General features: G+C 36.7%; 1 protein-coding gene across 3 annotated transcripts in view; it reads right to left on the minus strand.

The window, feature by feature from the left end:
• unc5db (unc-5 netrin receptor Db) overlaps positions 1–25,231 on the minus strand; it is a 176,996-nt gene that overhangs the window by 36,423 nt on the left and 115,342 nt on the right. For all 3 annotated transcript variants that reach the window (XM_065250301.1, XM_065250302.1, XM_065250300.1), the window contains exons 3-4: positions 10,624–10,767; positions 8,948–9,051 (exon numbers count right to left, since the gene is read on the minus strand). In XM_065250301.1, the coding sequence (XP_065106373.1) occupies positions 8,948–9,051; positions 10,624–10,767 (248 nt within the window). The remainder of the gene's footprint in view (positions 1–8,947; positions 9,052–10,623; positions 10,768–25,231) is intronic.

Here is a 25,231-nt window from a genome sequence, read left to right on the forward strand (position 1 = left end):
CTTTCTTGCCCATTTAAGACTCGGTTGACAGGTAAAGATCAACCTAAGTGAAGACCTTGCTTTGAACACAAGCACATGGGCTGCTCTGCTGTCACTTATAAAGGTGACAGGAAATCAGAAATGCTCAAAAATGCTTTTAAACTAAAATTATATTTTCAATAATGTTTAGATAATTTTTGCAGGTAAACATGAGATGTGTTTATGGCTGAGGCTGTTGAGAGTGTTTCAGCAGAGATTTAATGATGCTAAACTGTTAATAGATGGACAAAACACACAGCTGCGACTTTTGAGAGTGCTGACAACTCTATCTCAATTTCTGCAACTGCTTGTGTTTTCATCTTTAAAATATATTATGAGGCAAATTTTTTTTACTTCGAACAACTTTAAACTATAGTTCAGGCAAAAAAAATAAAATAACCCTATAACTTCTCATCATGCTAGGTGTATATGACTTTCTGTCTTCAGCTGAACACAATCAGAGTTCTAGTTCTAGTGCACTTATGTATTGCTGTTCTTGTGTTGCTCTAATTGCTTCTACCTCATTTGTAAGTCGCTTTGGATAACAGTTTCTGCTAAATGACTAAATGTTAATATCCAGGATTTTCCCAGCTTTGTAGTATATTAAATTATGTCATATTTTTTGAATGTCCAAAAAGCACATCCATCATAAAAGTAATCAATTCGACTACAGTGGGTTAACAAATGAAGAGTTTGGTTACAAAATGTGAAAATATGTTTTCTATACCAAGAAAGTGACAAGATAAAACCACTATTTCTGTCACAAACTTTCACATAGCATCTTTAGTTAATAAGTGATGTTTTATTAACTTAGTTCGGGAGGAGTACGTCAAATAAACCACTTAAGTACTTCCAGCTGTCCACAATCAGTAATCATCATATCTACCCAATCAGCACAAAGGCAAGCCATATATAAGTGACAGTTTAACTCTCCAAAGATCCTCTGCAGTCTTCAGAATCCCTTCACCAGCTCGTCTCCTCTCACTCACCAGGTTATTTCCTTAACCGGTGGGGGGGTACTATGCGTTTGTGCCCATTTCCGAGCTCATAGCCCTCTCCCCGGACAGCACACCAAATACGTTTACTATAACTTTAATCTATCCAATTTATTTGTAAGTGTGAACTCGTGAATAACATTAAAAATTCTAATCCATAATTTGATTTTCAAAGATTTATTATAAAACCTGATAAGTTTTTTTTTCAAAATCCTATAAATCTATTGAATCAATGCATAAATGTGCATTCATCTTTGCCATGTTACATTTTATTTAGTTGATTAGTGGTATACACTGATTAAAAAAATGAACATTACTGGCATTAATCAAAACACTTATTTTATCAATGCCATCAAAAGTATTGTTTTTTGTTTGTTTGTTTGTTTGTTGATCACAAAGTACAAAGTAGATGAGGAAAACTAGGATTATGTGTGTATTCCCGCACACCCATTGTTGTTTACGTGCATGGAATAGTGTGCTGTGATTTGTTGAGCGGATTTATTGCATTCTGGAAAGAGGGGGGACTGGCGTTTATTGTGTTTTGGGGGAAAAAAGAGAGAAAAGATGACAGAATAACACGCCAGATATCAGATTTAGCATAAAATGAAGAATTTTCTTTTTAATAGCCTACTGACCCGATACAAACCCCGATTTTTTAAAATGGCGTTTATCACGTTTTGGAAACAAACTCTTTTAAAGAGAATAAAGTAAATTTTTGGGTTATTTTCATTTCTCGGTGAACTATTACTTTAATTTTCTTCTATTCAAGTGCATTTATTTAATTACTTAATAATGACAGTTGTATTTGTTAAAACAACAAAAAATGTATTCAAAGTTCACTTATAGGGCCCTATTTTAACGATCTGAAACGCAAGTACAAAGCGCAAAGCGCAAGTGAGTTTGTGGGCGGATCTTGGGCGCTGGAACTATTTTCCAGGCGTGAGAAATAACTCTTGCGCCGGGCGCAAATCAATAAGGGGTTGGTCTGAAGTAGGTTCATTATTCATAGGTGTGGTTTGGGCGTAACGTCAATAACCAATCAGAACGCTATCCAACATTCCCTTTAAACGCAAGGGCGCAAGTTCCATGGCGGGTTGCTATTATTATGACGGATTTACCAGGCGTACGCCAGGAGCGGTTGTGCACGCTATACATTATGGTCAAGCATGCGCCCTTAAAATAGCATAATGAACAACGCGCAACGCGCCACTGACTTTAAACTTTTTTTTTCTGATCAGTGGCGCAATTGTTTTTTGAAACTGCAAAATAGCATCAGGGATGGTTTGCGCCGGGACACACCTCTTTTTTTTGCGCTGAACCGCCCAGGGAGCGCAAGTTCATTCCCTAGTTTGCCGACGTGCGTCTGTGGAGGGAAAAACCCGCTGTGCGCCGGTGCAAAATACGAATGATACATGCGTCACTGACAAAGTCAATTGCGGTGGGTGCAAGATAGGGCCCATAATGTTGGTTAATGTTTTTTAAACTGCAAACCAACTTCAGTTTTATTTTTACATCTCATTTTTATAGGCTATATTTATACCCATATGTCGTTTTACAGTTTCTATATACTAAAAGTAGACAGTGACCAAGAGCCCTCAAGCTTCAAAATGTATTATAAACACTATATTAATGCTGTAATGCTATTAAAACCAGTTACAATATTTTTTGTGAACTAAGTCAGTAAGGAACTAATATCTATATGAACTTGTGTACATATGTTAAGAGATTTGTCATTCTACCTGTGATGCATTCTAAACAACCCACATTTGCAGCTTAGTTTCCATAAATGGGTTGTGTAAATTGGGTAAGTTACTTTATTAGGTTTTATAAAAACTTTTTCTTCTGTGCAGTAGTTAAATGCACTTTTCCAGAGAACTCCCAATTCAGTAATTAACAATCCCAAGTTACTCTGTGACATGAATGCTCTCAATGATTTTTCAGTAGTCACTCTAGAACAGTTTTAAAACAGAATAGGATCCATATTGGGTGACTTTTTAATTTAAATGCTCCCAATGTCCCTAAAGTAGCTGAAATACTGTGGTTTATTAATGGCAACAGCATCTTGCTCAGGGACCCCTGCAAGAAGTTGGCAAGAAGGACTTACGCAAGCTTGACAATAAGAGAAAATGAGCTGGGGAATGTGGGCAAAATAAAAGTGCCTGCTTTTGTTAAAAATAATCCAATTTTTAAAAGTAATTCAAGAACTGCCAAGTGCTTTGGGTTAGCAAACCCTTGTAATGTAACAATGACTGTGACAGACAATTGCTATGATGCTCAAAAACTCGACTGCAATATCCCATGTAAGAACGTAGCTCTGATCCCAGCCCATCTCAGCATCTTAACATAGGCAATAAAAATCTTTCGTATTCCTATCCATGTTTTAATAAAACAGCAACTTTAATAAAACTTGTTTTATTGAAAAAAAAAATTCCTGCTAAGTTGCTGCCAAAATGTGCAATATTTTAGAACAATCTTCCAATAAAGAAGAACTACTGTACAGTAATCCAGTTACGGATCACAGGACCTGCTATTAATCATTTGCATTCTCCACAACAATTTGCATTTTACTCATCACAGAAACAATCCCTAAGAATGTCCTTGCTTATTTTAAATTTACATTTAGCCCTTTTCCAGATGCTTACAAATGAGATGCATACTAAACAACTCACCAATCAAATCACAGAAATGTTACCATGAAATGTAAACTGATAAATCTGCCTTCATTCATTCATTCATTCAGGTAGTCTCTTGAAGTCAAGAATGACAAATCTTTGTGCACACATCTTTGGATTCTCATGTGGCTTCAAAGCCCAAGGGCAGAAGCACAAAGGTGGTTGCAAAAGGGACAAAGTAGCATTTTTGGCAAAGGCAGCAGCTGCTCTGTGTCTACGTTCTCTTGCAGCTGCATGATACATAATATATGTACCAATACAGTATGTGCCTTTGAGGTGTGAAAATAGTAGTATAACATTAAAATAGTGGTATAACATAAAGTGTAGTGCTATGGTTTACACACAAAAATTCGACGAGCACAGATTGAAATTGATTTTAAGAAACAGTTAGAAAATCATGTAATTCCAACATTTCTATATGAATACTGATAACAAGTTTTACTTGATTGTTCGTTGTGTCAAGCATAATATCTATTGCCTAATTTACATGCTAATACAATATATTCAACCGCTGGGTTAAAATAACCCAGAAAATGTTTATATTTGACCCAACAATGAATTAAAACAACTCAGCATTTTGGGTTGATACAACCCAGCATAGGTTAAATTTCAGCCCAGTGGTTTGGGTTCGTCTCTTTTGGACTCAACGCTGGGTATAAAATAACCATGCATTTTTTTAAAGTGCATCTCAACAAGAACTCTTGTGTAGTTAGCCCCCTTACATTATTACCTCTGATCTTAAATTATATTTACTTCAAAATCTTATTAACAGCTGATATTACTTCTTCTTTTGACCTTCAAATGTTTACACTATATAAATCTTACCGGTTTTCTTTTATAAAGCCAATAATCTGACCAATTTATCTTTATTGGAATTCATTGTACCTGGGTCAGTGAGTCCCTGCAGGGTTCAAGCACCGTCTCCCTATTCATGTATGATATCCAACCTCATAAACCAATGTACCGTATACTCAAGGCACGTATGTTTCTTGCAGTAACAAACAATTTAGAGGGATCATCTTCTGCTCACATGAGCCTCACTTATCCTCTTTTCTGATAAGTAAAGGGAAAAATACCAGTTGGTCAGGTTTATCTGTCCATCAGTCATGCTAAAGGCATCTCTACAATCCAAGTCATCTCAGATAAACCAATCATTGAGGTCTCCATCCACGAAAATTAACTCCATTTGCACAGACTTATATTTCCCTAGTTTTCTCATTTAACTCAATTTCAGAAGTCAAAATTCCAATTTATTTTCAATTCCAGAAATGTGATATCCCTTGATGCAATCTGAATTGGAAATTGGAAAAAAATGATCCTGAATTTAAAATAAACACAAAGAACAGACCATGACAAACTCATTCACGCTGAGGAGGGCTGTGCTAACACTATTATGACTATTAAAGAGTTTAATACTAAAGGATGCAACCTCAAATACAAAGCACAAGGTTGTCTGTCTCATCTTCCTTCACTCACACAACCACATTACCATTCCTTCCAGGTCAGCCTTATCACAGCTAAACATATAGATTGGATACACCATGCAGCTCAGACAGGGCTGTAATTGGCTTGTTAGATCATGAGGGTCATCATTCACGCTGGTGGTAGCTGAAACAAGACAGAAACAAAATACAAGGATAGAGACCTTGTATAAAAGAGAGGCTTTTGTTCTCTTTGAAGAATATGCTGTTCATACAGTATATAGTAAAAGCTAAAATATTAATGTGGATTACATAACCTATATAATTTGTTTTTGGATAAATGTGATGACAAATGTTTAAATCTTTGACTTTTGGTTTTCTATCTTAGCAGATAGACAGTAAGCAAGCACTGTTTGGGACATGATTAATAACTCCAATATTTGCTGAGAAGCAAACTTTTGAGTGTTAACACCATCCCATTGCTATCTTGGAGAAACAACCGAGATATTAAAGTCCACATAACGCGATATTAAGCGTGTTTTGAGTTTGTCATGACACCGAAAAAAATGTAAAAGCGCAACGTAAATAAAATAAGTTATCAAAATCTTGGGAAAAAAGAAGGATTCTCTCAGCCAGCGCTAAAACCTCACCCACTTACGAGAAAGCTAACATTAAAGGTCGCGTTCTTTCTGATCCCATTTTTCAAACTTTTGTAAGTGTGTAATGTTGCTATAATACCATATATAATACCTGTAACATGATTTTCTTTAACAGAATTCCCCTTTTAAAGCCTACAGCGAACGGCCGGTTTTTCAAAAAACGTTTAAGACAACATCTCTCACAACTTTCAAATACTGCTACATCCTGAATAAATGCTTGAGATTGTGTTAGTGGGTATTCAAAAAAACTGAGAACAACTTTAGTTTTTAGTAGCAATTCAGTACTACATAGTTCACAGTTTTTGTAACATGTTTCAGCAATACATTTCTAACATTTATAATGCTATTGACTTTACACAGACTTTAAAAGACAAAGACATTATTCAAAGCATCTTAAAATACATTTTTTCTTTGCAAATGTCTTCTCTAAAAGCACTCCATGCAAATACAAAAAAGGAGCCATTTTTTATGAGTAAAGGTTATTTTGATCATTTGTTTCCCTAAATGATGTGTTGATCTGAATAATTCAATATCAAAGTCAGTAAATGTGGCATTACAAACACAAAAAATCTCTGAGCAAAATATACCTTGCCAAATGTGTGCATAATCTCATTCAACAGATTTTTTATGATAACACACTCTAGACCTGTGAAAGTATCCAGAAAGGCTTAAATGGCTCTCTAGGGAAACATGTAACAGTTCAGATCTGAAACAGGAAATTTCTTCTCTTTGAAAAAAGGTCATTTCAGTACATTTCTGTGTTAAAGTTGTAATTACTGAAATGCTAAAAAGCACCCCTGCGTAGATACAGCATCATTTCATGCCACCATTTTTCATTGATGAGATATACACAACACATAAATACTACCACTATTTAATAGATAATTTTGTCATTGTCTCCTCACAGTATGTACTGTATGCCATTGCAGACAATGGGTCTCATTCACTAAGCATGCATATGCACAAATTTGTTTGTAAAATGTGCGTACAAACATTTAAACTAACAAATCATGGTTCAACAAAAACTTTCATACTTAAATTTATTTTAAAGGTGTGCAAAAACATAAGAACAACTTATGCAGTAATCATGAACAAGGAAAAAAATATGTAAGGAATAATTGACGATGGGCCATTGAATTATAAGAAAATAATGCACACCCAAATGCTGATGGTTAATTATTTTCAAATAATTCAAAGGACCGGAGTCAATTATTCCTCTTATACCACGGTTACCACAAACATTGCTCTGGTGCCTATTTTTAAGACATTTGACAAGTAAGGTGTGCATACAGCATTCAACAGACTTGTGGTATAAATAAAATGTATAACACAGATATATATATATCTTACCTTATTGCAAACATTCAGAAGAAATTTAAGTATAAAAGTTTTGGTTGATTTGTTGGTTAAAACTTCCTAACGCATATTTCACAAACAAATTTGTGCGTACGAATGCTTAGTGAATGAGACCCATTGTCTGAGTTTCTGTTTCCTATACAAGGAAAGTGCATTGTGAATTACACTGCCAAGCTCCAAAAGGATAAAAAATAATAAAATCGCATGAAAACAATCCATATGACTCGAGTGCTTCTTGAAAAGCATCTTCTTCATCATCAAGAACATACTGAAATTGATGACACTGATATAACCTGTACGCTGAAAAAAATGATTCATTCAATTTACTAAATTTTTTTAAGGTAAGTGGTTACAATCAATTTATTTAAGCTACATTTAAACAAAAAAATGTAGAAAGGCAAAACAAAACAAAAAATCTTTTGTTTAAATATAACTTAAATAATCAGAGTAAATTAAATGAATCATTTTTGTCAGTGTACTTGCCAAAGCTGTCAAATGTCATGTGTGGGTAACCCATGCTGGGTTAAAAATGACCCACTGTTGGGTTGTTGTTGTTATGCAACCATGGGGTAATAATAACAACACAGCAGTTGGGTTAAAACAACCCAGCATTGGGTCAATTCTAACCCAGCGTTGTGTTATGTCCAATATTTACCCATTATGGGCCATTTTTAGAGTCTATGTGTTTCATACAAATCTCCTGCATGGCTTCAGTAAAGTTATACGTAACTTACACAAACAACTTTTATGACCATTCTTTGGTGCTTATTTTTTTAATGAGTGTATGCGAAGTAACACTGACCAATTATAATGTGCATGACAGTATCTGCATACTCATTAGAATAAAGCTCTGAAAGGCTATTTATCCTGAGAGCCAACAGTGATGAAAAACTGCTAGGATCCAGAAAGACATGTCTCGTTAGCTTTGTGACCACAGAAATCCTACAGAGTATTTCTCAAGGGGGTGTTTATGACAGTTTAAAACCACAAACACATTTCCACTAGAAGACAGAGAGAGGGGGAGAGAGAGAAAGTGAGTGTGTTAGCAGGCCGCATGCTGGTAAAATGATGCTCTATAAATCTTCGCACCCCTCCTCCTCACTGTTTGGTTTTAAATTTTTCATGGCGGAGGTGTGCTGGAATGGGGTAGATTGCAGATCGCTGGTTCTGCACACTACATTATTCACTAGCTTCTCTTATAGCTGACTTCATTTGTGTTGACAAAGGACTTGCGGAAAGATTCTTGTCTTCCAGTCCTTCCCAGATTTCTGCCTTTTTTGTCTACAACGCTCATAAAGAGACAAAAGCTGACACAGCTCTTCCATTTCATCACTGAATCATTCATAAAGCAATGGTGGCTGTCAAGATCCAACTCTACTACAATTACGCCAAACAATGTAGATATATTGCCTACTTAGGGTCATGATTTGTGCAAATTGGCAACTTTGTACCTTTGTAATTCTTGACTGTACAAACTTGCGTATTCAATCTAAATTGTGAAAAATGTGTGATGAAAATGGAGTAACTGTGCCTTATAGTGCCTTAAAGGGATCGTTTGGCCAAAAATGCAAACTCTCTCATCATTTACTCACTCTAATGTTGTTACAAACTTGTATACATTTCTTTGTTCTGATGAACACAAAGGAAAATATTTTATTGAATGTTTGTAACCAAACCAATCAGAAGTCCCATTGACTTCCATAGTATTATTTTTTCCTACTATGTATGTCAATGGGACTGTATTTAATGCAGCAAAGAGCCTGTACTACCCTTCCCGAAATCCTCCCTGTGGGAACGATGTCAGAAGCTGAGAGGGTGGGTCTTACCTCTGCCATGGGCACTCCCTCTGGGGGGCGGCAATGCAGCACAATCATGCCCTTGAGTGGCACTTCCTTCCCCTGAGGATCCTGCTCAAAGTTCTTGCGGAGGTCTGTTTGAAAAGATAAGAGGCAGCTGTCACACCGGGCAGAGCTGAAGTCAATATCTGGCCAATTTACTGTATGCCTTTCACCACCCAGCATCCTGCTCTCTACCTCTTGTGCCCTCCCCTCCCTGGCAACCTTGGTAAGCTAGGGCAAGAGTACAAGAGAGTGCAGGCAGGCTCAGTGGTGATCCTTCCATCTGCTTGAGCTGCAGGTTTCATTGGTTGACAGTTTTGATTTGTAAAGTAATACGCAGTAATACGCTGCAAATACTTGACTTTTTGCTGAAAGAAACCAAAACCAGTTTGGCTTCAGGCTGGTTCACCACAGAAAACAAACCACTTTTGGGGTCCACACCTGCACTCCATCTGCCTTTCAACAAACATTTGAGTGATTCTCGCGAAATGAGACTTATGAGGTGTCATGAAACATTTTGATAAAAAAAGTAAATGCAAAATGTGGCATGTACTATTTTGCACATGATTTCAAATGACATCATACAAACCAATTTTTTTCACATTTAAGGGGGAAAATTTCATTACCCCAACCTGACATGGAATATTTATAATAAAAAAATGTAAAAAATAAAAAGCTTCAGTGCATGTTATACTATAAACATTTACAGTAAAGAAACATGTGATATTTGGTGATCATTGGTAAATGTAGAGACAATAATAAGGAATATAAATGTGTCCAAGACCAATGTTAAGCCCTCAAGGAACTAACATTTTCAAAAAAAAAAAAATGTTGGAAGGGACATAATTGACTGTGACACTCAAGATGGCTAGCAGGTAAGCAGTTCTTATTTTTTCTCTCCAGATAAAATTTTGTGTTTGTCATAGTACCTAGACAACATTTTAGTTCTCATTACCGAAACCAGCCCATCCTCACCCCATGGCGTCAATATTTGACGCCACTTGACCATGCGTCAATATGTTACGCGGAGGGTATACCCTTCGCGTCATTTTTTGACGAACTGGGGACTTCAATACTATTGAGTCCGTTGCATTCTCTTTCCTATTTTCGTACCATTTTCTTACCATTTTCGCGTCGGTTTAGGGTTAGATTTACATAATGACATCCCTACCCAAACCTATCCCTAACCCCAATGTCAGGCGACAACTGTTTAATTTCGCGTACCTAATAGTATTGAAGTTCCCAGTTCGTCAAAAAATGACGCGAAGGGTATACCCTCCGCGTAACATATTGACGCATGGTCAAGTGGCGTCAAATATTGACGCCATGGGATGAGGATGTGTTGACCGAAACATGAGTTTGTACATGCATTATTTAATGTAATATCATGTTGCATTACTGATAATTTTTGATAATGATAATCTAAAAAAATTTAATAATTCTATAAAATAATGGTTATAGTAAGTTCAGACCTTAATTTGTGCAAGAAAAAAAATGGCTTCATGGGCTTTTTAAAAAATCTGATGCTGGACACCTTCTAAGTCTGGATTTCATGAGAATCACCCATTTATGTTTTTCCATGCTAAACACTGTTTCATAAAAATGCTTAAAGAGAAGGAAATGTTAGGTAATTTAAAGATTATGTAAATATTTAGTAAACTCACAAGCAATCCTCACTGTAGCCTTACGGCTCTTCGAGGTTCCTAGGTGACTCCAGGCTACACACAAGCACCAGTAGTCCTCCGGGCCATGAAAGTCCTCCACCTGCTGCCTGGTAACATTGATCGTCACTTCGCGTATTTTCAGCCCTGCACAGCGAGACACAGAAAGCAGAAGACACGAACATCTAAATTCACTTTATGTCAAAGCCCATTAAGTATTGATTTTTAGTGTTTGGTCACAGTCAGGATCCTTAATGGCCATTGACTGTACAAATTCACAGTCTAAATAAAGCTTGAAGCTTTCAATCTCAGTCAATTGTGCAAGTAATGTTAAAAAATCAGCTGTATAGTTATGAAGAAGGAAATACAGCAAAAAATTTAATGGCCTTGGGTTCACAAAGCTGCCCTACATACCTCCAGTTTCATGTCTTTCAGCTTGAAGTTCTTGAGTGTATTACTGATAAAACACTTTTTCTCCCCTCTCTCCCAGGAGGTCTTTCCTTGTTGTGTGTGCCACAGATTGTTAGTAAGATGAAAATAGCTAGCTAAAGCCTTGCATTAGCCTAAAAGTGCAAGTGCAAGGAATGCATGTTACCCTGGAGGCTTAATTTAAGACAAATAACTTTAAATGAGATGGTCACAGATACAAACCCCAACCCTTACAACTTCGCACAAATCTACAATCGTTAAAGCATCAAAGGTGCCCTTTAACAGTCTTTGCCTTTTCAAATTAGTGACATCCCTGGAATGGACTTTATGTCGAAGCAGATTTGTCACACAATACTTAAAGGCATCGCTTCATCAGCTTAAATTTATCTTCTACACATTTTTTTTTTCAGTATCTCTGCTCTGAAAACCTCACAGTAGAACAAATAGTGGATTAAGAGGAATTTGTAACATGCTTAGGCTCACAATAAATCAGTATAGCTTTTTCTCCCTCCCTCCTTTACTTCAAATTCAGAATCAAATGAATACACTGAAGTCTCTTAACATAACATTGCCAGGGAGCATATCTAAAGACTTGTAATAGATAAATATCAAATGCATCAGGAAGTACCTGGCAACAATATAGGGATTACTATTGCTGCTCGAATATAGAAGATGGCATGCTTTTAGTATTTACAAATGCGTTCAAGAAGGCTCAGTTCATTTTGTTTTCATTCTTTCATTTTCAGTATTCATTTTTTCTTGTTAGATTAGAATGAAACTGGTGTGGTGCTGATGCTAACATTTCCTGTTTTGCTTTTAAAAAGTGAAAAGAAGGCTAAAGTTTTAAGAGGATAGTTCACCCAAAAATTCTGTCATCACATACATGTTTTTATTTCTTTGTTCTGCTAAACACAAAGGAAGATATTTGTTATAAAGCAGGAAACAGAAGCACCGCTGACTTTCATACTTTCATAAAAGGAAAAATATTACTGTGGTAGCAAATGTGACTCAAAAAAAGGTTGGTTACAAATATTACTCAACATATCTTCCTTTGTGTTCAGCAAAACAAATAAAGTAATACAGGTTTGCAACAGCATGAGGGTGAATAAATGATGACAGAATTTTCATTTTTGGGTGAACTATCCCTTTAAGTGTCCCTTTTTCATAAGCTATACAAATTCCCTTGAGTTTCTGTCGCTAGAGCAAACAAAGAGTATCCTTGTGCAGATTTATGTTGCATTAATTGGGAAGGAAACACAAAACTGTAAGCTTTTCGAGTTGCTGCAGTTAAACTTATTTACATTACTTCTGCTTTCAGCACATCTTAAAATCTCTTTGAACATTTAAGCCAAAATTGGTGCCAAAAATGATTACGCAACGATTACATAAGTTGCATTTTTGGTTGGTTGTTTTAAACATCAATTCATCAAAATGTGTTTTCCTTTTGTCTGTAATCACTTTATGTGCAGAGTTTTCATATTTTTTAGCAAAGGGGATGAAGCATCATCTCTGTGAAAGTTTTAGCATGCCAACACTGAAAGTGAGCTGCGCTTTAGCATGCTAACAGAAACTGCTGAGCTGTAGGGGTGTAAGAAAATATCGCTACACGTGTGTATCAAGATATTTTGTTTACTGATTCTGTATCGATTCTCAAAAATACAGTATCGTTTTTTTTTTTTACATTAATTCATGGCAGTTGTTTTGTTTTCATTTTACATCGCGATCGCTAGATAGCAATCTTCTTATCTCTAAACCTCAGGAGTGACATGAAGTAAAGGTCTTCATGGAGGACCCAGGACCCGTACAGGACCTGTTTTTAAATGGTCAGTTGGGTCCGCTCCTAGTTTAATTACTTCAGGTCCCGGGTCTGATTAACACTCTGTGTAAAACTGTCCTGAATCGATCGGAGAACACCTGGCCTTGATCAGAGTAAGTCAGTGTTAAGGCGCAACAGCGCATGTCCAGTCTCATGCGCTCCTCCAGTTTCTATGGCGACTGACAACAACTTGCTCCTGTTTTGAAAGTCGCGATCACGCACTACATTTTCTTTTTCACATTTTTTTTTTGAATGAACTGTCTTTTTATATCTAAAATGAGAGCACAAAGATGGTAGCAAATAAGCAATGCTAATGTCAAGCCCATTGCACTGAATGAGCAATCATTTTTATAAACAGTCCTTATTATGTAAGCTGATTTAAGATAAAAATGTCACCCATTTTTACATCTGGAATAATGAAATATGAATTAAGAGGAATAATATGGATATGAATTGTATGCATATGTCAGGCAATTTTACAAAGGAGAATGCTGCTAGGGTAAGACAAGGTTTTATTTTTACAACTTGTTGACTGATTTAATAGCAATGTGCTGTGGAATATGTGCCGACCTGGTCCAGCTATCAAATAATAGGGGTTTGGGTATTACATTTATGGCAGTTTTAGGGTCAGGGTCGGTTCTTAACTCACTCTGGAGCAAGTTCACACAACAAGTTACTTTTTTGCATATGGTGGTGTGTTTTTGACAGCTTTCCTAAAATTATTACATATATATCAATTCCTATTCCCAAAATAAGAAATATCCCAGTATATCACTTTGGTTACAGTATCACAGCATATCGCATTCAATCGTATCGGGACCCTTGTATCAGGATACGTATCGTATTGCCAGATTCTTGCCGATACACAGCCCTACTGGACTGCTGAAGCTCTTTGCAAAGTTGTGTCATAAACTCTACACTACATCCTTCAAAGCACCATTTTGTAATAACTCCACTGCCTTGTATGGAAAATTCCTATGTACACATAAAGGCAAATTACTACTGCAGTTTTTCTGCATATTGCACCATGTTTTACAAAGTTACAAAGTTATAAAAACAACCGTTATTATAACTTTTTTGAGTGTGTGAACGCCCAAAGGCTTTCTTAATACTGAAAATTTGAATTTTTGCACACCTTTTAAGAATTTACATTTTGTAGGTTTGCCATCAGGAATTATCTGGTTAGTGCAATCAAGTTTTGCTAATGATCACATATCATATAACGCAGATCTTGCTGAGATGATGGCACAAAATGAATGCTGTTCCCACCACACCATCCGTTTAAGCAGACGTGAATGCGATTTTTCCAGTAATAAATGAGCAGCTCTCAACCACAGAGAAAAAGTGTCACGGGAGAGCGGAGAGGCGAAACACTAACATCTCATTTAATCAAGTGCCTTCTTCAATTGGTTTTCTCCCAAAAAATGAATGACACTGCGTAGAAAAAAAAGCAGACCAAAACTGCACGGCTTATCCTGCCTGTCCTACAGCTTTATTGATCATAAAAGCAGATTGCTCTCACTTCTGAGCTGACTCTACATGGTACTGTTAGTCAGGGGTAAACAAAGCAAGCCCTGCGTCTGTCTCATGGACACTCTTGAAAGACACAGACATTATTCATCATTCCCGAGCTGAGACGTTCCATCGACAGCTTAGTGTGGGGGGCGAAATTCAGCGGCAGGCAGGAAAATCATGACTAATGACTGCATATAATCCAGGCTGAAAGATGAAAATATGAGCAATATGTTAATAGGAGATGGTTGTTTCTCCCTGATGAAAAGTAAGATTTTCCTGCAGGAATTTTCATTGGATGACAGGTGTGGTTCAAGAGGGATGCATGGCTGATCTGCCAGCCTTATCTTTAATCAGAGGAAGGATTGTTGAAATTTCCATTGGAGCTTTAGAATCAGCATCTTGTTTGCCTCTTAGACCAAGTATGGCCAAACACATCACATAGTCAAAGCCATCACAAGAGTCGAAGCCATCAGCCATAAAAAAATGAACTGTGACAAATGTTTTTGGCTTCTCTAAGCTTCATTTACAGTTACATGTAGTCTAACAACATTTGTCACAACCACGAACAGAATAATTGGGGCACAGTCTGCGATCATTTGAGGACTTAACACAAGCAGAAATACAACCGCCGAGCACATGCTCCTGATATTCAGTCTGCAACAGCTTGTTAGAGAAAAGTCTTGTAATATCATTTGTAATCCTTGGATGAGTGATGGCAAGACAAGAGTTATGTGGCACCGACAAAAGATCATCTGATGCAAAGATAAATGAAACTGAGATCATAATAAGGTGTTTGGTTGGGTTGCATAATATTCTGACAGCACATAAAATGAAAAGTGAAAAATGTCTTCAGTAAAGGAGAAAATAACACTTTTAAGTGCACAATAATACCACATCAATCAGGAACATTTTTAACATTAATATGTTGTTTGTTCGTGCAAACTCAAAAGAATCTGCGTAGATTCTTTGTCTGAAGCAGTGGGAAGAGGCTTTACTGCCATTTCAGTCTTATGGTCAGAACACATCTAACAATGAACCCCCACTGTATCTGTGAACGATTATTTCAGCACCATGGAGAGCGACGGCCTTGTACAGCATTTTGTTGTTTTGTTCAAAGGCCCTGTCCCAACTGGTGAGCTTTTGGTGTACTGTGGTCTTACAGCCTTAAAATGTGCTCATCACATTCAAAAATCTTAGAGTGTCCCATTTGTCATTTTGAGATTCTGAAGTATGCTCTTGAGTCTCCGATTCCTGCACCGATTAGTACTCCACAGCATACTTCTACACGATGGTCTATTACATCATTAAAGCATTATGATATAAGGGCTTTGGGTACCATTTAGTATGTGTCCCTGTAGCTCAATTTGTAGAATATTAAGGTCATGGGTTCAATCCCCAGGACACACACCTACTGATATGTAAATCTTAGTAAGTCGCTTTGGATAAAAGCATCTGGCAAATGCCTGAATGTAAATGTAGTACAGGGGGAAATTCTATATCTAATTTTACACATTAAAATCAAATTAGGATTATTTACTGTATAAGCAAATTTATGAAAACAAACTGCAGCTTAAACAACATCTAAATCAGAAAAATCAAAAATGACCCCATATAAATAAATTTGCCCCATTTACTAGTCACACTTATTTGATCATTTTTATCAAACTTAGTCCCTAAGCTCTGGAATGATTTACCAAACAATGTCGAGAATCAGATACAGTCGATCAATTTAAATTTAACATAAAGACATTTCTCTTTAACAAAGCATTCACATAATTTGCCAAGTAAATATACCTATGCTGTAATAGGTAGCTTGTCCGGAACAAAGCATTCACATAATTTGTCTGGGTTATATACTTACACCGCAATTTACTGTATCTAATCTAGTATCTATAGTATCTCATTTATACTATATCCTCTATAGAATCTCTTAAGGGTTTTTTCTCCCTAGGACTTTCACCCTGGGTTTTTCTCATAGGAGTTTTTTCAACCCCTCAGGGGTCAGCTTACATTGGCTTAACTTAGAACTCTCTTCTGTACGTTACATCATTATTGCGTTTATTTGTACGGTTTAATCTTAGCCGCTTTACTCCACTTCTTATGTTGTCCACCGATGTTCTGTGTTTTCTCCTGTTTTTTATGTTAAGCTGCTTTGAAAGAATTAAACAATTGTGAAACGTGCTATATAAAATAAAATTGAATTTAACTGAATTAATTTTTTTCTTATGCAACAAAGCTACAATTTTAATAAGATTTTGGCATCACTGGCTGTCGAGTTCCCCAATTTTGCCTAGTTTATAAAAGTGTATGTTAGCGTGGGACTTAATCCCAGGCCTCATTTTTAACTGCATCCCTAGACCATTCTACAGCAGATTTGCATAAAAAATCTTAAATTTAAAAGAGTTGTTTTCCCCTAGTCATGCCCTATCTCATCTAGACATCAAATGAGTCAAGAAGGTGGTAAAATTCTCAAACCCAAAATTAATGAGTCCCCTGGTTGCACTTCAGAACTACTAAAGTAAACTGAAAAAAGAAAACCTCAAGCTTTTTAGCAAGGTGCAATACCTGAAATGGCATTTTTCGTGTTGAAAATATGTGCTATTTGACTTTTTTGATCTGTCAAAAGCTCAAGGGTGCAAATGGAAAGGCTCCTGGTTGATTTAAGTTACAAGTCAATGTGCCCTTGGACAGAGCATCTCCAGGTACCATAGAGTGTCTTTATGTACCATAGAGTGTGAATACAGTAATTTATTTTAGATAAAAGCATCTGCTAAATGACTACTTTGATCAATTATGTGTACCTATACAGTGTGTGGTTTCAAAAGCTCTGGCACTACGGGTAACAGGTCATTTGTCAACTGTCTTTTACAACATTGGTGTGACCTCCTTAAAATGACTCGTGTCATTGTGTGTTTGTGAGCTCAGAGTAGAAAACGTGATACTTTGCTCAGGGGGTAGACGCTTTAATAGCACATTAATGTCATTCTCCATCACACGCTCATGTACTCCCCACCTGCTCTGCATGGCAGCTCCCTCCAGCATAAGTTCAAATGAATAATTTTCATAACGGCCACAGCACCAAGTGCTATAAGAAAAGGAAGGAAGGGCTACAAGAATTCCACCTAAACTGATAGACAAGTGTAAGCAAATCTATACAGTATACGGCACTAAAATGTTTCCACAATAGCATGTCTATGAGGAATATGTATCGCCAACAATTTGACAATAATGTAACGTATCCAGATACACTGCCATGATATGATGCACATCACGATACAAGACTTTTTTTTTTTTAGAATTTAGTTACATTATTATCTGTTTATTGTTTATTACATTGAATAAACAGTGTTGTAAAAGTTGTGTTTTTGCTATTAATTTATTAGCTTATAGAGGAGCTTGTAGAAAGACTATCTCTGTAAGAGCTACAGTACTTAACTCGTGTTAATGCCTTACTAGGCATTACATTCTTCTCTCGTATAATTCTTCTGCATTTATATGTAAAAACATGCAGTCAAACTAAATACTATTTCTCTATAGAAATCATATTATTAATGTGGCAGGTGCTATAAAACACCTAGACACACAATTTACACCTGCAGCTCTGTGTCGTCTTCCCAAATGTGTTGCTGTATTATAAGAGAGTGGCTCATAAACCAGCAGCGCAAGCTTCATTGATTTTAAATGGTGCAATCGTTTTATTGTGAATTCATACAACGCGGTGTGCAGTTTTTGTGCAGCGCTACTTTTTGACTTGGCCTTTGCAGCAGTTTAGGTTAAGATATCTGCAACATAATGCGCATTCATGCTTAACTCATCGAGAGATGATGAGCAAGGGAGAGAGCACACACTTAGGAATGGTATGCAGACACCTCCGTGTGCGAGACAGACTAACGCGGAAAGTCAAGTGCACCCCTTAAACTTTCACATGTGGTCCTTCTGTATCGATCGCGGATTTACTACGATCCGCCATGCTACCTTCTAAAGTGCATTAGAGTCGATACAGAAGCTGCTTTATTGATGCGCGCATCATCAGGAGTTCATGACAATGTATCGTTGTACCGATATTTTAAACACAGCATTAGTCGTTTTACTCTTTCTTTGTGATTTATGCCGTGTGAACTGATGGGCTAAAAGTTACTGGGTCCTATTTTAACGATCTAAACGCACTGTCTAAAGCGCACAGCGCAACGTCTAAATGGTCGTGTCCGAATCCACTTTTGCTAATTTAACGACGGGAAAAATGGTTTGCACGCCGAGCACATGGTCGAAAAGGGTTTGTCCTTTTTTTTAATGAGTAATGAGAGTATTTTGGGCGTAACGTGCAATAAACCAATGAGAGTCTCAGCTCTCATCGCCATTAAAAGCCAGTTGCGCTGGCGCTATGTCTAATGCCTATTTAGATGACAGACTTTGTAAACTTAAAAACCAAGCGGAGGAAGAAGATTCCAAGTTTAAGATTATGTTACAATGTTAAATAATTGTGTTGTTTTTCACTTGTATTTAAATTGTTATTTTTTATTAAAACCTTTAAAACCCTTTTTTTAGTCATGGAAGTAAAAAAAGCTCTTTGTGCCTTCTAACGTCTCATAATTAGTCCTCATTTATGTCCAAGAGACTCAATAATAATTCATTTTTTTACATTCAATCCTTTAATCTTTCATATTTAAAAGCGTTTTTATGCTGCTGCACATTCATGTATGTGTTAAACAAACCCGCGTTGTCGTCCTGTTTAGGCGCATATTACTAACGCGCTCTTTAAATAACAAAAAACATATTGCGCCATTGACTTTAGACTGTAGACCAGGTTTTTGTTTGTCAATGGCGTAGTCTATTTTAGTTGCCTCAAAATAGCAACGCGCCAACAATGCGCCTGAAAACACCTCTTTTTCAGACCAAAACGCCCATGGGCGCATAAGGGGGCACAAATATATTTGCTATTTAAAAGACGTGGCGCTAAACATGAAAATGATAATTGCGCAGGGTGGAAACTAGCATAAGACACTTGCGTCGCACATTGCGCTGCATTGCGCCGGGTGTAAGATAGAGCCCACTAAGTTTATTTTTAACAATAACTTTAAAATAAAATAACTTTATTTTTGCTAATTGCATTATGTCTGTTAAGCATGCCTTTTCTTTCCCTATAGTCAACTTTTATCCCTGGTTTTACAGACAAGGCTTAAGCCTAGTCCTAGACTAAGACACATGTTTGAGCTGTCTCAACTGAAAAGAATTTGACCCATCTTATAATAAGCCAGTGCCATTGATTCATGAAAAGTAACATAAAGCTAATGTTAATTGAAAATACATTGAATGTTACAAAGGTAATATAATGCGCATTCATGCTAAACTCATTGAGAGATGATGAGACAGAGAGAGAGCACGCACTTAGAAACGGTATGCAGACACAGTAACAGGTATGCAAGACGCACCCTGTTTCTAAACCAATGCATTATCAGGAAAAGTGGGAGGGGACATACTATAAAATCAGGTTTGCTTATACATATTACTTAAGCAATGATTTAAAATTATTGCTAAGTGCCTTAAATGTCTAAACCTGTCACTGTCCTCCGATTTGCTACAGAGTATGCGCGTGCTGCTGAGTGTGCAATTGCCTGTGATAATGCTATTATCCAGCCAGACCAGAGGAACATCAACACAAAATTGCATTTGTGTTAAATTAAATGAAGGGTGATGCCCTGTGCTCGTCCTCTTTCACTGCCCTTGCAGTCAGCTTACATTTGTCGTTCTGGGAAAATTCTCTTTCTCTTCCCTTTTCATCAGCAGTCAACTTCCATCTATTGCACCACAAAGGCACTTTCTGAGAGAGAGTTTTTTTTCCTGGGAGGCTGGAGCTAACAGATGTCAACACCACATCACACGTCAGCCCTGACACATGTCATAACCAGACTCACAGTGGTCAGCTGGCTCCATCCTCTGTGACACTGAGAGGCGGATGGAGCCACATGAGTTAAAATGCCCTGAAGCATTGCTGTGCATCCATTGTAAAGTGTTTCATAAATCTGAGAAAGAGGAGAAAGGAATTGGGTATAAATAAAGAAGTGATACAGTCATGTGACTCTTATGGGCAGTGAATAATCAAAGAATTTGGGACACTGTCAAGTAAATGTTTTATGTAAACTGTTTTAGAACTACAAGATAATTCAGAATTATGAGATATATTTGCTGTGATGTGATCAGGTATTATATAGTTAAACAATTGTTTCTGTAGCACTGGTGGTATTAAACAGTAAACCTGACCTGACTAAAACGTATAGTAACACTTAACTCTTTCCGCCATTGACGAGTTAACTCTTTATTTAAGTGAAAACGCGTCCCTGCCAATGACGAGTTTTTCTGGCAATCCGTAATATTGCTATTATCCACCAGATGGACCATTCCGCAAATTATAAAACCCGAAAGTATCACCCTAAGGAAAACAGATGTTTGTATGTTTTGATGATTGCTCTGAAACTGATCTCTATCAAAAGTCCTTCACAAAAAATGGAAATATCTCAGCTTTTTGCTCAAAATTTTGTGTTTTTGAAGAAACCTACCCTTATTTGAGAGGTGACAAAAAGAGAACTAATGAAGGTAGGATGAAATGTTTTATTTTTTATTTTGTTTGAAAGCAGAGGGTCTGTTCTTTCATTTGATATATTGTATGTTTATATATGTAAAGAAAATTTTCTGGAATGTATTAAACTTTTGTGAAAGTCATAAAAAATGCTTGCGTTGGCTGGCAACTTAAAAAAAAAACTCTGGCGGGGAAAGAGTTAGGCAACATTTGCATCAATTAATGTTCATGTTCTAGTATGTCTTAGTGTTATGTTCTCTTGCACAGGTGGACAGAAAGACACAAAAAACTATGTAAAACGTTCTAGCCAGTTAACACAAAGCATGTGGTGTGATCCCGCAAAACTAGATGGTCTTATAATAATAAAGAAGGCTATAAACAAAACACACACTATGCAGTGTCCTAACCAGATGCGCTGTGTCTTAACCATGACAGGATACACAATGAGTAACTGGGAACTGTAGTTCAGACATGGTTTTAAACGCGGGTCAAGTCGCTTCTTCCTTCCAAAGTGATTCCGTGGCTTCTTTCATAGCTAAGCAACCTTAAGCGGTGCTCTCTGGGATGGAAAGTAAAACGGAATAACTGATCAGATTTAAATCACTCATCTGCAGTGTTGGGAGTAACGCATTACAAAATATAATATATTACAGTAATATATTAGTTTTTGCTGTAACGCAGTAATATAACGCATTACTAATAAAATTTTGATAATATTTTACTCGTTACCGTCTTAGTAACGAGCGCGTTCCAACAAATCATTTCAAAAATAGACGTGTTATTTAAATTTTTTTTTTTGACCAATGCGCGCGACCAGCATCCACACAGGATAAAGCTGCGGGTAAAATAGTAATGGCTGCGTCCCAAACAGCATACTTCCATACTATATAGTAGGCGAAAAGCACTACTACTCGTACTCTTTGCCTACTATAAAGTATGGAAGTAGGCGGTTTGGGACGCAGCGTATGTCTGTTTCCAGGTGCTGTATGCAGCATGTTCATTTTTACTTTAATTTTGTATTTGACGCGTTTCTTAAAGAGCCGAATCTGGGAAGTCCGCGGCATTGACTAAAGTGGTCGCAATCAGGTCCGGTACCGCCGCACACGCAAAATTCTGCGAATGAGAGCACTAAGTAAAAGCAACAGAAAGTTTCTATTGGTCTCCCATGCTGCTTGAACCTCAAAAGTAAAGAGACTTTTAGAAATCTTGCCAGTAAAATCCATTTCACCACACCAGCAATGACAAGGTAAGCGAACGTTGCTATGGTTACAGTCCATATACATAATAGATTGCTAGGCTATTGCTATGCTATCTACAGTTTTATTACAAACAGCAACCTAAACTACAACATAACATTAATGTAGACTTAAACATGGTTATTTAAATAGTACATTTAAACATCACTGTTTAAAGTTTTTACCAGCCTTTGTATGGGAGCCTATATTCATTGTTTGGCAAAATTAAAGAATAGAAATGAAAAGAGGTTGTGTGTCTTGTCATGTTATTAGTCTATAGGTTGCATTATAGTGGGCTCTAGCTTTATTGTGTTTGGTATGTGTACCATCATTTACCAGACTTTTACCAGATAATTTGTCCATGTTTATGACTCTGACAGTCATTGTTACTGTTTTTTGCCATAAGTCTTTACTGTGCCTATTCAAAGCTCGAGGGCCAACACATAACTTCTAGATTTATAAGCATCAATAAACTACATTTTAACATTTTATAATGCCTAGTCATACTTCTGTTATTTTGATGAAAGTAACTCAAAAGTAACGCAAAAGTAGTGTAACTCATTACAGTTCAGAGTCAGTAATATTGTAATGTAACTAATTACTTTCAAATGACAGTAATTTGTAATATATAATGTATTACACTTTGGAAGTAACTTGCCCAACACTGCTCATCTGCACCTTGCGTCAAATAATTGTCACCATGCGATTAATTAATCTGGTTGGGACTTGTGTCTGCCCAAAGAATAGATGTCACTACAAGAAGGAGGTGCAGGGTTATTTCACCTCAAGTCACGGCTTCCAATGGTGACACCATATAGGGAGGGAGAACGTGGGATGTAATGCAACACAATTACGGATTATAAAAATTGGCTTAAAGCAGACATATCATGCTTTTAAATCTGTCCTTTTTACATATAAATCATCTATTTGTGGTCTATATAAAGCGAAACTGCAATGCTTGGGTCTGAATTCCTCATTATTATAGCCCCACAGGCCCCCTTTCTACCCCTTTTCTGATGTGCATCTGAGAGCAACTCGTTTTGGTACTGTCTTTTTAAATGCAAGTGAGACACAGGTTGCAGAGGTGACACTCGGTTAAACTCCACCCCGTTCGGCCATTTTTGTAGTTTTATAGCAGAGACACGATTATCTAGCGGCACAGAAACTTTTTATTCACTCGTTATTCACAAAATGTCAACAACGGAAGACTTGTCCTTCCAGCCTTACATGTTCGCGCCAGAGTCGGAAACGGAGCGAGATGAAAATGAAGACGACGAACCTGCAGAACAACGTCTTCCATATGGAGGTATCGCAATGGTGTGTTAATGCCGTTTGTCAAACCGAAGGCTGCATACGTCATCAAGGCGGTCTTATTTCAGAATATTAACAATTATAAAGTTGAGTATTATTATTATACAATATCGAAGCGAGAAATAGAAAATGGCGGATTGCTCGTAGTGTTGGGCTGGGAGTCGATGTCCTTATTTGGCAGTTCCGCTGCAAATACTGTTACGTAATTGTTCAAAAAACGTAAAAGATAATAGAAAAATCAGAACAGGTTGGAAAATATGACCAAAACAGAATATAAAGATATCAACAAAGCACCTGAAGAGACTAATTTCAACTTTTATGTACTTCTAAACACTACAAATATACAACAAAATGCATTTAAGAGCTAAGAAAGTGGATTTAGCATGATATGTCTCCTTTAAGCCATCAGGTGCCCAGGTTAGAAAAGGGAAAAAAAGAAAAACGTGCAAAAGATAAAAGACTTTATGCAGTTATGAGATTCGTCTTGTTATGAGTATAATATGAATATAATGTAGTATGCTAGTATCTAATATATATTTATGTAGCTTACTATGTAATTACAAATAGAGCTTTAAAGGCGTTCTGAGCGAATCTGTGTGATGTCACTTCTTGTTGACGTTCGAAGTGTTTTAAAAAAACAGAGCTTAGCTAACTCCCCCTCCCCCTTCCATGCTTTCTGAACGAGTCATGAACGCGCCCAACCCCCACTCCCAAATCCTTCTTGTCGGTTATTGGCTGGAACACTTTGTTATGTTTCGTGGTGGTAGGTTTGACCACTTTGTGTTTGACCAGTTTGCGTAGCCTGGGAGGTCTACAGAGACCGCGTTTTTTTACAGTGTGTTCAAAGGACAGGCAGCTAGCAGATAATGAGGCAATGTTTATTGTATGAAACAAAAAATGTTTTATGGCCTAAAACGCGTGAATTCGCTTAGAGCACCTTTAATATACATTTTACCGTTCAAAAGTTTAGGGTCACTTTCACTTAGGATATTAATTTATATTTTTCAACATATTATTATGATAGCAAATTGATCAAAACTATGAAAGTCAATACTGCGACTGAAGAAATCCATTAGTTTGAGACCCCTGCATTGCACCATTTATCACTCACTGACGTTCGGGTGCACCTTATTAATATTAAAGGTGGGCCTTAAAGTCTTATGTTTATTTGACAGTAAGTTTACATTTAATTTTGTATGAAGGCTAAATAAAATTTAAAGGTGAACATCAATTTATACAATTTATTTTTAAATATTATATAGTTTTATAGGAGGAGGTTTCATTCACTTGGCAAATTCATTTGTTCAGAAGTTTGTAGGTACAGACATTCGTAGTGGGCATTCTTTGCATTTCATTCCAAGGCTTTTTTAACATTCATACCCTTCTCAGATTTATACTGTGTCAAACGAAATTTAGAAGCATATCGGAGATAGAAATTTAGACCATATTGTCTGGCCCTAAGACACCAGAGTAAATCAACAAATAACTCAGGATAGCAACAAACTTTCTGTTTGATAAAATTTCTATAGAGCATGAAATCCAAAGTATAATTCAAAGTATAATTGATTTTCAATAGTCGCAAACAAACCAAAGTGCATTTCAGTTCCTTGCTAACAACTGCCACTGTTTTAAAGGTAAATACTTAAGGATATTATTGACATAATTCCTGGCTTTAGCAGCTATGAGAACGAGATGCTCCTACGCAGAGAAGAAAATTGAGCAGACACATTG

This window comes from Paramisgurnus dabryanus, chromosome 5 (genome assembly GCF_030506205.2).
Source record: "Paramisgurnus dabryanus chromosome 5, PD_genome_1.1, whole genome shotgun sequence".
NCBI lineage: Eukaryota > Metazoa > Chordata > Actinopteri > Cypriniformes > Cobitidae > Paramisgurnus > Paramisgurnus dabryanus.